General features: G+C 42.2%; 1 protein-coding gene across 1 annotated transcript in view; it reads right to left on the minus strand.

Annotated features, from left to right (window-relative positions):
* SEC11A (SEC11 homolog A, signal peptidase complex subunit) overlaps positions 1-19,238 on the minus strand; it is a 41,033-nt gene extending 21,795 nt beyond the window's left edge. The window contains exon 1 of the mRNA XM_039217279.1: positions 19,046-19,238. Within this exon, the coding sequence (XP_039073210.1) occupies positions 19,046-19,096 (51 nt within the window). The 5' untranslated portion in view covers positions 19,097-19,238. The remainder of the gene's footprint in view (positions 1-19,045) is intronic.
* Between the last annotated feature and the right edge of the window lie 609 nt (positions 19,239-19,847).

The following is a 19,847-nucleotide window of genomic DNA, read 5'->3' on the forward strand; positions in this document are numbered from 1 at the left end:
GGCTGAGTCGATTCATGGTGCCACTTGTGGGCACGGATGTGTGCACTATCTTTCTCTCAAAAAGAAATAAACTTAGATAAATATATAAATAAAATACACTACAAGTAACACATAACACAAATTTAAGAAAAACATAAGACAGAAAATTCAGTAGAATAAAAGCTGATGAGTTTAACAGCCATAATCTATCTAGAAGTTATGTACTGTGCCTTTATCTGTTATAGTTGTCAAGTACACATTGTATTTCCTACTCTTCCAAGGGATATTTGACGGGGCGCCTGGGTGGCTCAGTTGCTTAAGTGTCCGACTTCGGCTCAGGTCATGATCTCACAGTTTGTGGGTTCAGGCCCCGCGTTGGGCTCTGTGTTGACAGCTCAGAGCCTGGAGCCTGCTTCGGATTCTGTGTCTCCCTCTCTCTGCCTCTCCCCTGCTCACACACTGTCTGTCTCTTGAAAATAAAAAAATTAAAAGAAAAAAAGATATCTGAAAGCTCAACACAGAGTGTATTTTCAGAGAAGTCACATTTCTAGCCATTTCAAGCAAAGATAGAAGTGACCATGGAAGCAAAAATGTGTCTCGGAGCTGCAAAATTACAGCTGGCCTAAGTCTTCAATTCCCCTTAAGACCTCAAACTAAGAGACTCATCAATCCATAACCACAATTCTCCTGCTTTCTAACTCACAAAAGAGGAAGCGATTAGAAGCTGGGGCATTAGAGGGGCGCCTGGGTGGCTTAGTCGGTTGAGCGTCCGACTTTCGCTTAGGTCGTGATCTCGCAGTTCGTGGGCTCGAGCCCCGCATCGGGCTCGGTGCTGACTGCCAGCTCAGAGCCTGGAGCCTGTTTCAGTCTGTGACTCCCTCTCTCTCTGACCCTCCCCTGCTCACGCTGTCTCTCTCTCTCCTAGAAATAAATAAAACATTAAAAAAAAATTAAAAAAAAAAAAAAAAAAAAAGAAGCTGGGGCATTAGAGGCAAATATCCTGACAGCAGCTAGAAGTAAAACTGATGGTACTGGAAAAATTGGGCATGTTCAGAATATATGCTGTTATCATGGCCCAGTAAAGTCACGGACAGTCCCAGCGATGACCTTAAGTGATAATAACAAAACTCTGGAATAGTCTAAATAGGCATAATATTAATAACAGTAAGGTAACTTTAAGAAAAATCTGTTATGTCTTTTAAAAATCTGACACACAAGACACTTGGCTGGCTCAGTTAGAAAAGCAAGCAACTCTTCATCTTGGGGTCATGAGTTCGAGCCCCATGTTGGGTGTAGAGATTACTTAAATAAATACAACTGTTAAAAAATAAAAAACCTGACACAGAAAACATATCTTTACAAACATACTTTTATACCAATATACAATATCTTCTCATTACTGAAAGACACAAGCTATCAAAGCTCACTGAAGATGAAACATAACATGATCAGATCGATGTCTGTTAAAGAAACTGAATATGTGGTTTAAAAGCCTTCCAACAAGGAAAAACTTCAGTCTCAAATGGCATTCACTGGTGAATTCTACCAAACATTTAATGAAAAATCGTAACAATTCAATGCCAATTCTTCTAGAAAAACTGCAGAAGAGGAATAACATCAAGCAATCTAGCATACATGTAATGGGATTTGTCAGGAGGAAGGGAGAGACAGGAAAAAAACTGAATAATGGCCAAAATGTTCCCAAATTTGATTAAAATGATAAACCTGTATATCCAAGAACCGGAGCAAACCCCAAGCAAAAGAAACTTGAAGAAAAATACAACAAAATTCAACATAATCATCAAACTCCTTAAAACCAATGAGCAAAAGAAAACTGTAAAAGCAGCCAGATTAAAAAAAGACATTATGTAAAGAGGAACAAAGATTACAGCAGACTTTTCTTTGAAAATAACACATGCCAGAAATCACTGAAGCAACATCTTGAAAGTACTAAAAGGAAAACTATCAACCTAATATTCTATACCTGAGAATTTCTTTCAAAAATGAAGGCAAAATTAAAGCATTTCAAACATACAAAAAAAATCAAAAAATACTTCTTTCTCAAAAATTTTTTCAATTATTTTGAGAGAGACAGAGACAGCACGAGTGGGGGAAAGGAGGAAGGGAGGAGAGAGAGAGAGAGAGAGAGAGAGAGAGAGAGAGAAAATCCCAAGCAGGCTCCACCAATTGAAACCATGAGATCATGAACTAAACTAAAACCAAGAGTTGAATACTTAACCAACTGAGTCCCCCAGGTGCCCCTAAGAAAATACTTCTTCATCGTGGGTACCTGGGTGGCTCAGTCGGTTAGCATCCGACTTCGGCTCAGGTCACGATCTCACGGTTTGTGGGTTTGAGTCCATTGGGCTCCGTGCTGACAGCTCAGAGCCTGGAGCCTGCTTCAGATTCTGTGTCTTCTTCTCTCTCTGACCCTCCCCTGCTTACACGGTCTCTCTCTCTCTCTCAGAAATAAATTAAAAAATTAAAAAAAATATGTCTTCATCGTGAGCAGGTCTACATCACAAAAAATGTTTTTAAAAAGTCCTCCAGGCAAAAATATCAGTTTCTCAAAAAATTAAAAATAGAACTATCTTTCAACACAGCAATTGCATTAGTAGGTATTTACCCAAAGGACACAGGTGTGCTGTTTTGAAGGGGCACATGTACCCCAATGTTTACAGCAGCGCTATCGACAATAGCCAAAGTATGGAAAAAGCCCAAATGTCCATCGATGGATGAATGGATAAAGAGGATGTGGTGTATATATACAACAGAGTACTTACTCAGTAATCAAAAAGAATGAAATCTTGCCATTTGCAACAACATGGATGGAACTAGAGTGTATTATGCTAAGTGAAATCAGTCAGAGAAAGACAAATATCATTCGACTTCACTCATACGTGGAAGTTAAGATATAAAACAGAAGTCATATAACATAAGTTGAAGATAGACTGAGATAAGTTAAAAAAAACACATGATAAACCTTAAAGCAAACAAAGAAGGTATGTCTAACAAGCTAACAAAGGAATAAAATGGAAACTTAATAAAAACAACAACAACAACACACAACTAATCCAACATAAGATGAAAAAAGAGGAATGGGGAACAATAAACAAATGGGAGAAATAAAAAAATTAAGATGAGATTCTTAAACACAACCATATTAATAATCACATAAAATGTAAATGATCTAAATACTATACATTGAATTAGGGGGAAAAAAAGCCCAATTATACGTTGCCCACAAAAAATGCACTCTAAATATAGACACAAATATTGATAAAAGTAAAAAGACAGGAAAGCACATCATACTAATAGTAATCAAAAGAAAATTGAAAATAAAGACAAGATGGAAGGAAGGATGGATGAATGGATGGATGGATGGATGGAGTGGCTACATTAATATCACACAAAGCAGACTCTATAGCAAATAATATTATGAGGGATACAAGGGTCATTTTATAATGATAAAGAGGTGAATTCACTATGAGGACATAATCCTAAAGAGTGATACGAAGGTCATTTCATAATGATAAAGAGGTGAGTTCACTATGAGGACATAATCCTAAACACCTATGCAACTAATAACTTAGCTCCAAAATACAGAAAGCAAATGCTGACAGAACCACAAGGAGAAACAGACAAATCCAAAGTTGTAAGTTAAAATATTTAAAATCCTTCTATTAGTAATTGATACAGCAGGAAGGTAGAAAATCAATCAGAATAGAGAAAATTTGAACAGCACTTCCAACCAATTTGACCTAATGGATATTTACAGAACATTCTGCCCAACAACAGCAGATACACATTCCTTTTAGGTATACATAGAAAGTTTACCAAGATAGACCATATTCAGGACCACAAAAAAAGTCTTAATAAAGAGAAAAGGATTTGAATTATGCCAAGTGTATTCTCCAATCACAAGGTTATGAAAACAGAAATCAATAACAGAAAGGTATCTGAAAACTCCCTCCAGTATTTCAAAATCAAATAACAGGCTTCTAAATAACCCATGGTAAAAGAACTCAAAAACAAAACTGAAAGTATTTTGAACTGGATAAATATGGAAATACATCAAAATCTGTGGGATGCACTGAAATATACTATACAGAAGAATTTTATAGGAGTACAAACAAAACAGAAATGTCTCAAATTATATGCTTGTATTTTTGTTTACAAAGTTCAAAATATTTCGTAATTTCTCTCGTGATTCTCCTTTGACCCATGGGTTATTTAGAAACTGTTTAATTTACAAATATTTGTGAATTTCCTAAATTAAGCTTCTACCTTAAAATACTAGGAAAAGCAAATGAAACCCAAAGTAACTCATAAAAAGTAAATACTAAAAATAAGAGGATAAATAAATGAAACAGAAGACAGTAAAACAAGCAAAATCAATCAAACCAAAAGCTGGTTCTTCAAGAAGATCAATTAGCCAGACTAATCAGGAAAAGGGTGGGGGGATATGGATTACTAGTATCAGGAAGGAATGAGATGAATATTCATTTGTATTAATATACAAACATTATAGGGATAATAAGCAAGGATTATGAATACCTTTATGCCAATATATTTCCAATTCCTTGAAAGACACAAGTTACCAACACTCACTGAAGAAAAATAACTTGAATGGATCAACATCTACTAAAGAACTTGAATTTATGGTTTAAAAAAATCCCAAAAAGAAAAACTCCAGGCTTAAATGGCATTCACTAGTGAATTCTACCAAGTACTTAATGAAAAAATCATGAACAATTTCTATGCCTACTCTTCAGAAAATCACAGAAGAGGGAGTACTCTCCAATTCATTCTATGAGGCCAGCATTACCAAGCCAGACCAAAGACATTATGAGAAAACTACTAAACAGGGGTGCCCGGGTGGCTTAGTTGGTTCAGAGACCAACTCTTGATCTTGGCTGTCATGATTTCATAGTTCATGAGCCTGAGTTCCACATTGGGCCCCACACTGAGAGCGCAGAGTCTGCTTAGGATTCTTTCTCCCTCTCTCAGTGCCTCCCCCATGTGTGCATACTCTCTATCTCAAAATAAATAAACTTAAAAACAACTAGCTTTTTTACATTTTTTAAATGTTTAATTATTTTGAATGAGAGACAGTGAGGGCATGGGGAGGGCCAGAGATAGGGGGACAGAGGATCCAAAGCAGGCTGGTGTGGAGAGTAGTGAGTAAGCCTGATGTGGGGCTCAAACTTACCAACCACGAGATCATGACCTGAGAAGTCAGGATGCTCGATCAAATGAGCCACCCAGGCACCCTACTCCCCAAAAATTGTTTGTTTTTTTAAAGAAAACTACTGAACAGATTGTGGATATTGATATAAAAATTATGTGCAGCATTTTAGCAAATCAGATCCAACAATAATACATACTGCATACCCATGAAGGATTTATTCCAAGATTAAAAGTCTGAGACTTCAATATCCCTTTCTCAACAGGTGACAGAACACAGATAATCATCAATGATATAAAAAAATTGAATACCATCAACCAACTAAACATCTATAGAATACTCCACCCAACACAGCAGAATCCACATTCTTTTCAAATACACATGAAACATTCTCCAGAGATCCAGTCCTCGGTAAATAAAAAAGAGCCTCAATTTTTAAAAGACCATAATCACACAAACTATGCTCTCCAACCACAATGGAATTAAATTAGAAATCAGCACTGAAAGAAATTTGGAAAATCCACCGATGTTTGGAAATTAAACATTTTTCTAAATAACCCATGGGTCAGAAGGAAATGATAAAATATCGTGAGAATGGAGTGTAAACAAAAACACAATATATCAAAATTATGGATTGTAGCTAAAGCACTGCTTGGAAGGAAATTTATAGCTTTAAATACATATATTAGAAGAGATCTTAAATTGATAACCCAAGATTCCACTTTAAGAAACCAGACAAAAGGGGCGCCTGGGTGGCTTAGTCGGTTAAGCGTCCGACTTTCGCTTAGGTTATGATCCCGCAGTTCGTGGGTTCGAGCCCCGCGTCGGGCTCTGTGCTGACTGCCAGCTCAGAGCCTGGAGCCTGTTTCAGTCTGTGGCTCTCTCTCTCTCTGCCCCTCTCCTGCTCACGCTGTCTCTCTCTCTCTCTCCTATAAATAAATAAAACATTAAAAAAAATTAAAAAAAAAAAAAAAAAGAAACCAGACAAAAATAGCAAACTAAACACAAAGCAACCAAGCAAGGAAATACAGTTTAGGGCATAAATCAATGAGACAGAAAATATATAAACAAACAAACAAATCAATAAAAGTCAAATTCATAGAGACAGAGAAGGGTGGTTGCCAGGGAATGGGGTGAGGGGAGAACGGGGAGTTCCTAATGAGTATAGAATTTTAATTTTACAAGACGAAAAGAGTCCTGGAGACTGGTTGTACATCAGTGTTGACGTACTTACTGAACTCTAACTTTTTTTTTAAAAGTAGGCTCCATACCTACAATGTGGGGCTTGAGCTTACAACCCTAAGATCAAGACCTGAGAGAAGATCAAGAGTCGGCTGCTTAACCAACTAAGTCACCCAGGCGCCCTGAGTGAACTCTACACTTAAAAAATGGTTGAGTCAGGGGCACCTGGGTGGCTCAGCTGGTTAAGCAGCCGACTCTTGATCTCAGCTCAGGTCAAGCTCTCACAGTTTTTGAGTTCAAGCTCCGCATCAGGCTCTGTGCTGCTGGTGTGGAACCTGCTTGGGATTCTTTTTCTCCCTCTTCCTCTGCCGCTCCCTTGCTCATGTGCATGCTTTCTCTCTCGAAAATAAATATGCATTAAAAAAAATGGATGAGTCAATAAATTTTATGTGTATTTTACCACAATTTAAAAAATGTATGCTGAATGAAAGTAGTCAGCTGCACAAGTCTACATTTTGTATGATTATGTTTATATTAAGTATCCAGCTAAAGCCAGTCATGAGAGACAGAGAGCAAAGTAGCGGCTGCTGGGGAGGGTGGGCCATGGGAACAGGAATCAACCGTCAAAGAAGACAAAGAGTGTTTCTGGGACCACGGAAATCTTCTAAAACTGGATTGTAGTGATGGTCCTATGATGGTCGTAGGACTCTATATACATTTACTGAAAGACATGAATTGTACACTTCAAATGGGTGAGTTTTATAAATTTTATGTCAATAAAGGTTTATTTTTTAAAAGCACAAGCACACAAAATAGAAGCAAAGAGAGTAGGAAAGGCCTCAGAGTAAAGGGGGTCTTAGTTAACTGACCTGAAATCCAGAAGCTATGAAGAAAATCTAGGTAAATGTAACTACCAAAACAAAATAAAAAAGCAAACAATAACCAAAAAAAAATCCCACCACCATGCATGGCAAATTATACTATAAGTCAAAAGACAAATGATAAAACTATGAGAAAGTATTTACCATATATATATAAATATACTTATGTATATTCAAAAGACTAATCTTCCTAGCAACCGCTCCGAGCAATCAATAAGAAAATAACTCAAAAAGGAAAATAGGCAAAGGATTATGAACTGCCAGTCCATGGAAAATGAAGTAAAAATGACTCCCGAATCATATGAAAATATGCTCAACCAAACTCATAATAAGGGAAATAGAAAACAAAATTATTCTGAGATACCACTCTTCACTTACTAGAATGACAAAAATATAAAAGTCTGGAAACACACAATGCTGGCAAAGCTAAAGGAAAAAGTCCCTTTCCCTTTCAAAATTTTTGAACAATGTAAATATAATACCTATTCAAACTATTCATTATTTCATTATAAGAGGGGGAAGAGTGGGCCCATAAACTTATTTCAACTACCTTACTTGTCTTTCTGAGGCATCTGGCACTTGATTAACTTTCTTATAACCCATTCATCCCTTGGCTTGTTAGGCCAGACCCTGCAATACAGGTGTTCGAGGATCCAGTCTTTGCCCTCTCCTTCCCCATTCTGCATGTATTCTTACCTCTTCACGGCTTCAATTACAACATGCATGCTGATGACACCTAAATCTCTAAATATCACACCACTTCTATCCTCTAGGTAAATATATTCAGTTCCCTTCTGAAAATTACCCATGTCCAAAGCTCAACTCAACCCTTTTCCTCGAATCGCTTCCTCCTTCCACACTCTCCAGTGTGGTACCAACATCCGCCCTGGGCCTCTGGAGTTCACCTCCTCAACATCTCTCACATCCAGCCTGTTGGCTTTACTCCCATGGCTACTGTCTGAATTCAGGTCTCGTTTCCTCTCACCAAGACTATGAAAATAATCTCACAGTTCTACCTCTAGACTTTCATCCATGTAATTCATCTGCCTATATATTATTTTTATCAAGTGAAAATGGAATTACTGTGCTGTCTGCTCCAAGTTTTTTCTCACAACTTATCAAGTCTGAACTCCTTGGTACACCAGGCCTTCCATGATTCAGGCCTTGCTGACCTCTCCAACCTTACTTCTTACTAAAGTGATATTCCCAGGCTCATAACCATAAACATAACCTAGTTTATAATGCTATAATCACAGTCCCTTAACAATGATACTACAGGTAGCAACAATCAGAACTAAAAGTATACATCCTTAACAAGTCTGAATGATGAAAATCAGGGGTTGGGTATCCTGTCTTAGCAAGACAGTCATCAGCTTCTAGCCAACACCAACTTAAAAGAGGATCGTTGCATGTTTTTCTGACAATTTCCTGTCTCTGAGGACCTCCGTAGTAAGAGGAATAAGACCACCAGGTATACTTTTGACCACAAGGCCTACCAGAGGGCTACATCAGTTCTAGAGCTTCCTATCATAATCTAGTCCATGGGGACCTTGACTGGCTCTCCATTCCAGAGTAAACTTGTTTCTTATATTGACGATATCATGCTGACTGGACTTGGTAGTTGAACCTTGTGACCTAGACCCCTTGGTAAAATACACAAGTGGCCAGAGTGTGGGATATAAATCCCACAAAAATTCCCCTCCTGATGAAAATTCTTGGTGTCCACTTGGTGTCCAGTGGTCCCTAAGATAGCTCCTCCAAGGGTAAGTTGCTGCATCTGGTTCCTGATACCACTAAGAAGCTTAAAGCCCTGTGGGCCTCTCTGGATCTTGGAGACTCATCCAAAGTGCCCATGTGGGTGGGCTACTCAAAATCACCATATCAAGTAAACCCATTTTGAGCCAGTTTTGAACAGAGCTCCACAACAGGTCCGAGCTGCCATAAAAGTTCTTCTAGCAATTGGGCCAAAGGACCCAGAAGATGACTGAAGTATGTGTGACAGACAGGTAGCCTCTGGCCAATCTCTATGGGTGAATGACAGCACACACCTTTGGATTTGGGGCAAAGCCATGCTATACTTTAGAGAACTATTCTACTGAGTAACAGCTTCTCGCTTGCTACTGAGTTCTAGCAGAGACCAAACACTTGACCATAGGTTACCTGGTCACAGTTACCATGTGACCTGAACTCCCCCAGCCTGAATTGGCAGATACATCAAACCATGAATTTGGGCATTCATATCGGACTCCACCATCGGGCGGAAGAGGTGTACTTAAGATTGCGCTCAAGCAGGTCCTGAAGACACAACTGTATGAGCAAGTGACTCAGATACTCATGGCTCCTACTCACGTTAAACTGCTTCAGTTCTCTCGTCTTATACCTACTGCCTCATGGGGCGCCCCCTTTGACCAGTTGACTAAGGAAGACTTTGGGCCTGGTTTTTAGACAGTTCTATGCGAACCACCTAGCACCAACTAAAAACAGATGGCTGTGGCATGCCCATTCAGGGTTGCCCATGAGGGATTGTGATGAAGGGAAATCCCCCAAATGGGCAGAACTTTGAGTGACAGACATTGTTCATTTTGCCTAGACGGAGAGATGGCCACAGGTGTGGATTTACACTGATTCAAAAGTGACTAGCAGTTTGGCTGGATGGCCAGGAACTGGAAGGGCCATTATTGAAAAGCCAGAGATAAGAGATTTGGGTAAGTGGTATGTTGAGGGAGTGCTCCAAGTAGGTATTTAGAATGTGAAGATACCTGTGTCCCGTATAGATGTTCACCAAAGAATTACATCAGCAGAGAAGTCTATTTTTTTTTTTTTAAGAGAGAGAGACCAAAAGAGAGGGAGAGAGAGAGAATCCCAAGCATGACCTACACTGTCGGCACAGAGCCCAACAAGGGGTCCATCTCTACCAACCGTGAAATCATGACCTGAGCCGAGATCAAGAGTTGGACACTTAGCCAACTGAGCCACCCAGGTGCCCCTGCAGAGGGGTTATCTTAATAATCAGTTAAATAGTGCTCGCTGTGGCAGCACATACTAAAATCATCAGTTAAATAAAATTACCTACTCTCTAGATGTCAGTCAGCCTCTTTCCCCAGCTCCCATCATCTTGCCCAATGGACTCACAATCCAAGTGGCTGTCTGGAGCAGCCAAGCTGAAGGTTAGCAATGTGGATTTTCACTCAGAAACCAATTTGGTTCTGGCCAATGATGAGTGCCTACTCTGCCAACAGCAAAAAAACGATACCATTCCTGATACTGGTTTACTTCCACATGGGAGGGGGCAGCAATTTACCCTTCCTAGACTATATCCTAGATACGGATCTGTTTTCCCTGTCCTTGGTATTTCTGTCAAAACCAGGATCCGTGAACTTGCAGAATGCCTTAGTTCCTCATCATGGTACTCCATTCAACATTGTCTGTGACCAGGGAACCTATTTTATGGATAATTAAAGCGCAGCAGTGGGCGTAAGGGTCATGGAATTCACTGGTCTTACTAGGTCTCCCATCATCTTGAAGTGGCTGGCCGGAACAACGGTGGAACAGAAGGCCAGGTGTCAGTGTACTGTCTCCGAGCTCCAAATCCATCTTGGTGTTACCTAAACAAATTCTCCTTTTCCAACTGGCTCGATCATGTCTGGATTTATCAATAAGAGGCATGAGAGGGCCACTGCAAAGTGATGAAGGAAGCGGCTTCTCTTCTCCGTCCCATGTTTCTATTTCACACGGTGGTGAGCGGATCTGTGCGGGTCTGGTAGTGCTCACTGACCCTCACAGACTGCTTCCTGCCCACATGATCTCCACGAATTTCTCAGCCTCCCGGCAGGCCAGTTCTGTGGAGCAGCTCCAGCTCCCTACTCCAGCAAATGTCACTGCTGTGGCCGAATGCATGTTCCTGTGGAGCCACACCCTCTCAAAAGAGGTCTTGGATCTCAGGCTTGGGAGGGGGGATGGAGTAAAGGTATCTTCTTTCTTTCCTTGTTCACCCCCTCATGCTAGAGGGTATAGCTGTTTTCTGCATATGCTATTTCTGAACTTCTTCTTGTTCCCCTTTACCCATTTTCAGTAGTTGAGCATCTTTTACTAGTTAACAATTCTTTATATTAAACTTTTCCCAGTTCAATTCTATCTTCTGAGTGATACGGGTGGCCTTTTGAGGCTACCTACGGCACCAGTTAGTCACCAGCAACACTCTGTGGGGCCGGGATAATGCCTAATGCCTTCTGGTATGTGGCATGTGCTCGGGGTCAGCAACCAATATGTGAGATGACTTCTTCCATAGGTACTACTCACTTGTCCAGAATAGAAGGATGAGAATGGGAGTGAGCTCTCTCATTACTACCCCTAACAATCTGCTAGTGAAATTTCTGCTTTCCATTCTCACAACTTTGGATTCTGCTGGCCTAGACATTTTCATTCTCACAGGAGATATCCTTCCATCAGGGGACACTGAACTGGATTTAATGCAGGGATTACATTAAACTGGAAGTTGAGACTACTATCTGGCCATTTTGGGCTCCTCATGCCAGTGAGCCAAAATGCAAAGAATAGGGGGTTATTACTGGCAAGGGTGACTGATCCTGACTTTCTGAAAAAAATAGGGTTGTTTCTACATAATGAGGAAAGTGAGTAATCGGACTACAGAATCCTGGACTATAACAGAGAAGGCCTCAGTACTCTTATGCCCTGTGATGAAAGTTAGTGAAAACTACAACAATCCAATTCAGGCAGGCCTACTCTTGACACTAACCCTTTAGTAACAAAGTTTGGGTCCTTCCACCAGGCAAGAAACCACGACCAACTTAGGCTCTTGCTGAGGGCAGACGGACTATGGAATGGTTAATGGAAGAAAGAATACAGCTACAACCACATGAACAATTAAAAAAACAAATGATAGCTACATATTAGACCGAAGCATAATTTTGTTTTATTTGAAAAATTAAATATAAGGGCGTCTGGGTGGCTCAGTGGGTTAAGTGTCCAACTTCAGCTCAGGTCATGATCTCACAGCTTGTGAGTTTGAGCCCCACATCAGGCTCTCTGCGGTTAGTGCAGAGCCCGCTTTGGATCCTCTGCCTCCCTCTCTCCCCCCCCACCCCCCCAGAAATAAACATTACAAGAAAAATTAAATACAATTAGAAGATGTGTGTATAGTTGCCGAGCTGATAAACAGAATACTACAGTAGTTTTGTACTTTGCCAACTTGGATAAGCTAGAACCAGGTGTCCCCAGATCCCCTCTCTCTAGGGTTCTGGGTTAAAGTTGGCCGAATAAAGAAATGTGCCCAAGATCTAGAAGGTCAAAAGGAAAGACCTGTTATTATGCTGACAATCACTGTGATTAGAGGTGATGAGAAACAAAGCGCCTGGCTGAATCCAGTTTGTCCTTCTCTCTTCTCTTCCATGCCGAGCTCTACTGGCTGACCAACAGAGACTAGATGCAGAAGCAACAGCCTTCCATACACTGCATCTACTCTCCTTTGGTGTGGTTCCAATCCATCAACAGGATGTGGACTCCAGCCCCAGATGCCATGGCAAACTTGGATTTGTCCTCCCATAACAGTGCTGGTTAGTGACATCTCTCTGATTCACTATGTCTCAGTTTTAATTTTTTTTTAATATTTGTTTTTGAGAGAGAGATGGAGCACAAGCACGGGAGGGGCAGAGAGAGAGGGAGACACAGAATCTGAAGCAGGCTCCAGGCTCTGAGCTGTCAGCACAGAGTCCAACATGGGGCTTGAACCCACAAACTGCAAGATCCTGAGCCAAAGGCAGATGCTTAACAGACTGAATCACCCAGGAGCCCTTGATGTTAGTATTTCTACACTGAAACTTGGCAACTAATTACTGAATATGGACACCTTGTCAGTAACATTTTCCTGATCCTAAACTAGACCATATGAGTTTTCAAAAATCTGAATAGATCTGTCCTCTGTGCTATATGTACCTTCTATTTGCTGCACACTTACTCATATTAGGTGTGAGACTAAGAAAAATCTCCTTGGCTTCTGTGTGCCCAATTAATTTAAACAAAAATTATCACAGATATCTAGAATTCAATCAGATATCATTACAACAGCCTTTAGGAGGTGAGTGATCCTAAGAGATAAGAAGAAATAAAAAGACTGAAGGATTCTGCTAAGTCCTAAGATCTTTAGATTTAGGCAAGAAAAGATACAGATAACTGAAACCCAAAGAAATGCAAACCTCAATCAAATAATATAAGAGGCCGAGGGATGAGCTAATAAGCAAATTCTGTGAAAGCTGGACCAATCCCATCAAGGTTCAAACATGGATCTAGTCACATCCTGGCCAATACCCTCTGGTCATTAAGAATTCTTGGCAAGCAGAGGGACAACCCCAAATTTTACATATGAAAATAACACAAAAATTATTTTGCATGACATCCTTATTTTCTTAGTGGGTAAACATCTTTTGACCCCAGTAAAATTTATAATTAAGCACAAAAATTCTTAAAGGAAATTATGTATAGTGTTAACATTTTTATGTTAAAAACTCTGCACATTTGGTATTTTAAGTATTTATAAAATTTAGGGGCGCCTGGGTGGCTTAGTCGGTTAAGCGTCCGACTTTTGCTTAGGTCATGATCTCGCGGTTCGTGGGTTCGAGCCCCGCGTCGGGCTCTGTGCTGACTGCCAGCTCAGAGCCTGGAGCCTGTTTCAGTCTGTGACTCCCTCTCTCTCTGACCCTCCCCTGCTCACGCTGTCTCTCTCTCTTAGAAATAAATAAAACATTTAAAAAAAAAATGTTGGGGAAAAAAAAAAGTATTTATAAAATTTAAGAGAATTTGGCCCATTAAAGTAATAGGTCAGGTTTGTAGTTCCAATTTGTAATGTATAATCAATTGTTGTAGATTTATGATTTTAAGCAGAAAGTTTACTATTTATACAGTGCTGAAACACTTCAGAGAACTCACATAGTCCCAGACATATACAAGTTATATTAAGTATGCAGTGATGTTTGCTGAATAACCGATGTTCTTAAAAAGGAAAATTTACTAGGCCACCTGGGTGGCTCAGTCAGTTAAGCGTCCAACTTCCGCTCAGGTCACGATCTCACCATTCATGGGTTCAAGTCCCACATCGGGCTCTGTGCTGACGGATCAGAACCTGGACCGTGCTTCAGATTCTTTGTCTCCCTCTCTGCCCCTCCCCCGCTCACTCTGTCTCTCTCACTCTCAAAAATAAACATTAAAATAAAATTAAAGAAAAAAAAGGAAAATTTACTCATTTATTTTGAGAGAGAGAGAGAGAGAGGGAGAGAGAGAGCACACATGCACACGCAAGCATAAGAAAGGAAGGGGCACAGACAGAGGGAGATAGAGAGTCCCAAGAAGGCTCCGTACTGACAGCAGAGAGTCTGATGCAGGGCTTGAACCCACAAACGGGGGCGCCGGGGTGGCTCAGTCAGTTGAGCATCTGACTTCGGCTCAGGTCATGGTTTTATGGTTTGTGGGTTCGAGCCCCTCACAGGGCTCTGTGCTGAGAGCTAGCTCAGAGCCTGGAGTCTGCTTCAGATTCTGTATCTCCCTCTCTCTCTGACCACCACCCCCGCACCCCCCCCATGCTGTCTCTCTCTCAGAAATAAATGAAAAAACACTAAAAAAAAAAAAAGAACCCACAAACCATGAGATCATGACCTGAGCTGATACCAAGATTGGATGTTCAAACGACTGAGCAATTCAGGCACCCCTTAAAAAATAAATTTTTAAATTTATAATATTTTTAAGACGTTTGTTTGTAAATTGGCCCAAATGTTCAAAGGGCCTTAAAAGTGTCTGTTAAATTTTCCTAGACTTTATTTATTTTTCTTTTAAAAAAAATTTCCTAGCCTTTAAATAGGATTAAGCTTTGTAAACTGATTCTTTTTTTTTTTTTTTTTTGTGTAAACTGATTCTAAAAGCTTTAGAACTCAGTTTTAAAATTTTAGCTTTTACAAACTGAACATTATTTTTTAAAATAAAAGATAATTCTAAATAGGCTCTTCTGGACATAAAGGCCATCTTGACGGGCATCAAAAAACTAACCTATAACCAGGGTCACCTGGCTGGCTCAGTTGGTACAGAATGTGAACTTGTCTGAGCTCCATGCTGGGTATGGAGATTACTTAAAAATAAAATCTTAAAAAACAAAAAAACTGGGGCACCAGGGTGTCTCAGTCAGTTAAGTGTCAAACTTCAGCTCAGGCTATGATCTCGCGGTTTGTGGGTTCAAACCCCACATCAGGTTCTGTGCTGGCATCATGGAGCTCCCTTCAGACCCTCTGTCTCCCTTTCTCTCTGCCCCTCCGCCACTCATACTCTCAAAACTAAATAAAAATTTTAAAAATAAAAACTAATATAAAAAACCTAACCTATAACCAGCAGTGTGCTGGAGCCAATTTGCTAAATTTTTAGTTTTGCAAGCTGGTTGCCAAACACCATGTTATTAAAAATTAGTGCAATTAAATTACATTAAAAAAATAAGATTAAGAAATAATCTAAATTCATCAGTTCCTGACTATTTTACTACATTTTTTCATTATCTATGTTCCTTTTTTAAAGAACATAATTTTGTTTATTGTTTGTTTATTTGTTTATTTTGAGAGAGAAAGAGCTAGAGAGCAAGCAGGGGAGGGGCAGAGAGAGAGAGGGAGAGAGAATCCCAAGCAGGCTTCGCACAGTCAGCACAGAGCCCGACGAGCACCGGAACTGTGAGATCATGACCTGAGCTGAAACCGAGATAACGACGCTCAACCTACTGAACCACCCACGCATCCCCTGATTACCTATGTTCTTGAGATTATTTTTTTCAATTTTGTCTATAAGGTGGAAAAAATAGTTGCCTGCTACCATATCTCCTCCTAATCGCACATTCAGTGATGTCATGTTAGTAGCATGAAATCAGCCATGTTGAGTGTATTTATACCACAGAAACAGACAAACTCTAATGATCAGGTCTTCAGGGATTAAGAAAAGCTGCAGGAAAACAGTGATCTGATACTTCAGTAAAGGAGCCATACTCCAATGGGTAGAAGACAAATAAAATAGTATATAACTGCTAAAAAGGCTGTAGAGATCACGGAATATTCTGGGCCAGTCCACAAAGACTCTAAAAGAATACAAGAGGAGTTCCAAAGACAGTTAAGTATACAAGGTCTGAAAAGAACAATGTTCATAGAGGCAGTGACATGAAATAGGCAGAAAATGTAAATGGGACAAGAACTGAAGTGGTGAGAAACAGGGACTGTAAAATGATTGGGGCTTATTGCAAACGCCATTCCAAGGGTCTAGGCCTTTACCTACAAGGCAACAAGGAGCTGAAGGTTTGTGGGCAGGAGAGAGGACCTTAATCCGGCAACAACGTACAGGATTGAGGGAAGGTAGTGAAATACTTTATTTCTGGCAACGCTGAGGCTGACCAAAAAAATTGCATTACATACAACACACAAAAGTCTTGAGTATGGTGTTAAAAAAATTAAAACCAAAAGCTCAAAAGAATATAAACTGCAAGTCCAAAAAATAAATAATAAAATACAATCAAGTTCATCAATACAAAAGCAAAACAGTGGTTGCCAGGTGCTAAAGGAGAGACCAATTAGAAAGGGGGCACAAGGGATCTTGTGGGTGGTGGAAATGTTCGGTTACCTTGACTGTGACGGGTGTATATAACTAGAAGTTTATCAAATGGTACACTCTAAATGGATCAATTTTTGGTACTAAATATTCCTCTATGAACCTGACAGGAAAAAAGAACAATGACAACGCAAACAAATTAATCAGACATTTGATGATGTTTAAGCATGAATGGAAAAGTTATGCAAATGACAGCAATTTTAGAAGAGAAGAACCAAACTCGGAGTTACCCTCTTCTCGTCTGATTAGCTCTCAGCATCTAGGGTCCCTGTCAGTTCTTTTTCCCAAATACCATGTACGGGTAAAGCCTCATTTCATCACTTGCCCTCACCCCACTGCCATGGTGTCCAGTCCTTTCCACATCCTCCCAGCAGCCTCTGGGAGGTTGCTCGTTTTCTTCATCTGCAGAATGGGAGTAACGTTACCCACCTCTCCAGTAACTAAAACCCATCACACACAGCGAGAGCTCGAAACAGTGATCATTTGCCTTAGTCATTTTCTACACACTTATGCTCCTCAAAGGCCGGAGTCTGTCTCATTGACCCTCGCATTTTTCACATCACACCTGGCATCAGTCACAATAAACGGGAGGCCCAAACTAAGTATTTCTTCAGAGAAATGTCTGTGGCACCTAGAAATTCAGATACGAAGAAGACAGCACTGTACATGTCAGACGCTGAAGTGTTACCATAAAGACATGCATTTCATGCAACCTGAAAAAAAGGATCAGGGCGCCTGGGTGGCTCAGTCGGTTAAGCCTCCAACTTCAGCTCAGGTCATGATCTCAATGTCAGTGAGTTCAAGCCACGCATAGGCTCTGTGCTGACAGCTCAGAGCCTGGAGCCTGCTTTGGATTCTGTGTCTCCCTCTCTCTCCTCCCCTACTTGTGTTCTGTCTCTCTCTCTCTCAAAAATAAATAAATGTTAAGAAAAAAAAAAGAGAGAATGATCAATTATGACTGAGGAAATTAGGAAAGGTGTTTAAGAGGAGTCACTGAGCTAGGAGAAGTCTGAAGTGGATAGAGCGGGAGGGTACATATCCACTTCTTTAAGGGTAACTATAAATGCTGTAAAATACAAGTCCAAGAGAACATCATTAATAGTGACACGTTAGGGGTGCCTGGATGGCTGAGTCGGTGAAGGGACCAACTCTTGATTTCCGCTCCCCGTTTGTGGGTTCGACCCCCATGTCCAGCTCTATGCTGAAAGCGCAGAGCCTGCTTGGGACTCTCTTTCTCCGTCCCTCCCCCGCTCCGCTTTTTTTCAAAATAAATAAAAACATTTTTTTTTAAAATAAAAAAATAATGACACGTTAAATTCTTAACACCAAAGCACCACAAAAAGGTCCCAGGCAAGCAAAACTAGGCTCTACAAACGCACTTCGTGCAGAAGACAAAAAGGGGCAACCTTTCTAATGACTAAATAGTTACAAGTGTCCCCAGGACCATGTGGCAGATAGTCTAGAAGTTCAAGATGGAATAAGGTTTAAGGACAAAAGTCACAAGACCTCAATTTCAAGATCCCGGTGCCACTACTACTGGGCAGTAAACCCGAGGATTCTGAGAGCTGCCCCCTTCCTGTTACGAGGACTCAGGGGCAAGTACCACCACTGCTCCAACTCTGAACTCAGAGGGGCTCCAGGCAAAGGGACCGCACGCAGCCCGCCGGGGCCCGACTGCCCCAGAAGGGTTGCCTAGGGCTGGAAGCAGCAAAAACGGTTCTTGGGGGGCCTGTACCGCCCTCCCGAGCATCCCAGAAGCCAGGAAGGAGCAGCACTCAACTGCTAAACCCAATCGCCAGAATTGATCAGGAGTCGCCGCGATGGCACAGAACACGAGTTTGCCGCCTTCCCAAGTCTCAAAGAACAGGCACCCCCAACTCCCACTTAGAAAGCGCCCTGCGGTTTCCACTTGCTCTCCAGCCTTGTTAGCAGGCACGGAACGCGAAGCCCCGGCTTCCCGCTCCACCCCTAGCAGGCCCGGCGCAGCCAGGGGCTAAAAATAGGGGGCGGACAAAGCGACCTCTGGCCACCACACACTCCACCCAGGGAAGGAACGATCCAGGCGTCAGACCTCCTCAGGCCCTCTCACGAGGGGGGCAGAGGTCCGCCCGGCCCCGCAGCGGCAGCGGCAGAGAGAAGGGGGGAGCCCCGGGAAAGAGTGGGCGGCCATCCTCACCTGCCGCTTGTTCATTCGCCGCACATCGTCCAAAAAATCTAGAGACAGCATGACGAGGCCGGTGAGGGGGGGACACGGGCAGCGGAGAGGGCGCGATGGGACCCGCGGGCGGAACGGCTGGCGCACCGGCCGGGCTCGCACTGGACAGGACCCCGGGGCGCCCGCACTTCCGCTTCCGGGGCGGGAACCGGCGCTCCCTCCCCGCGCCCGGAGCGTCGCCGGGGAAAGCAGACCAAGGGACTCTAGGCTCTCCTAATGTAGCCTCCCGGCCTGGTGTCGCGGTGACAGGGCGGTCCCGCTCCAGACCTCGCGTGCACCCAACCTAACCCGAGCCCTGGGCCCGCGCTTGGTCCCGGGCCCCTAGCGGAGGCCGCGACCCGGGCGAGCCGGGAGGCCGCCCGGCAACCTCCGGTGGGCGGGCTCTCGTGCGGGCCTGGCCAATCGGGAGCCGGCCTGCGGCGTCCGGGGGCAGCGGCGGCCCTTGAGTGGCCGGCGGCCGCAGCGGGGCCGCGGATCCGGGTGTGGCCCTGGACGTGTGGCCGGGCTTTGCCCTCTCCGCAGGGGCTGGGCTCCCGCGCTACGGGAAGTGGCCGCCCAGGAAGTTTCAGTAAGTGCTTTACGGATAAAGGTGGAGGATATGAGAGTCCTTCAAAGCACAGCCTCAGCCTTCCCGGAGTTCCAAAGACTGTTGGTGCAAGAGAAAGGAACCTAAGCGTGCAACAGTGTGATGAGACCACCAGGGGTGTGGGGTGCAGGACGTCCCTCGCTCCGCCCCCCTCGCCAAGCCCCCCTCCCCGAACGT

This window comes from Hyaena hyaena, unplaced genomic scaffold (assembly GCF_003009895.1).
Source record: "Hyaena hyaena isolate Hyena2069 unplaced genomic scaffold, ASM300989v1 scaffold_13, whole genome shotgun sequence".
NCBI lineage: Eukaryota > Metazoa > Chordata > Mammalia > Carnivora > Hyaenidae > Hyaena > Hyaena hyaena.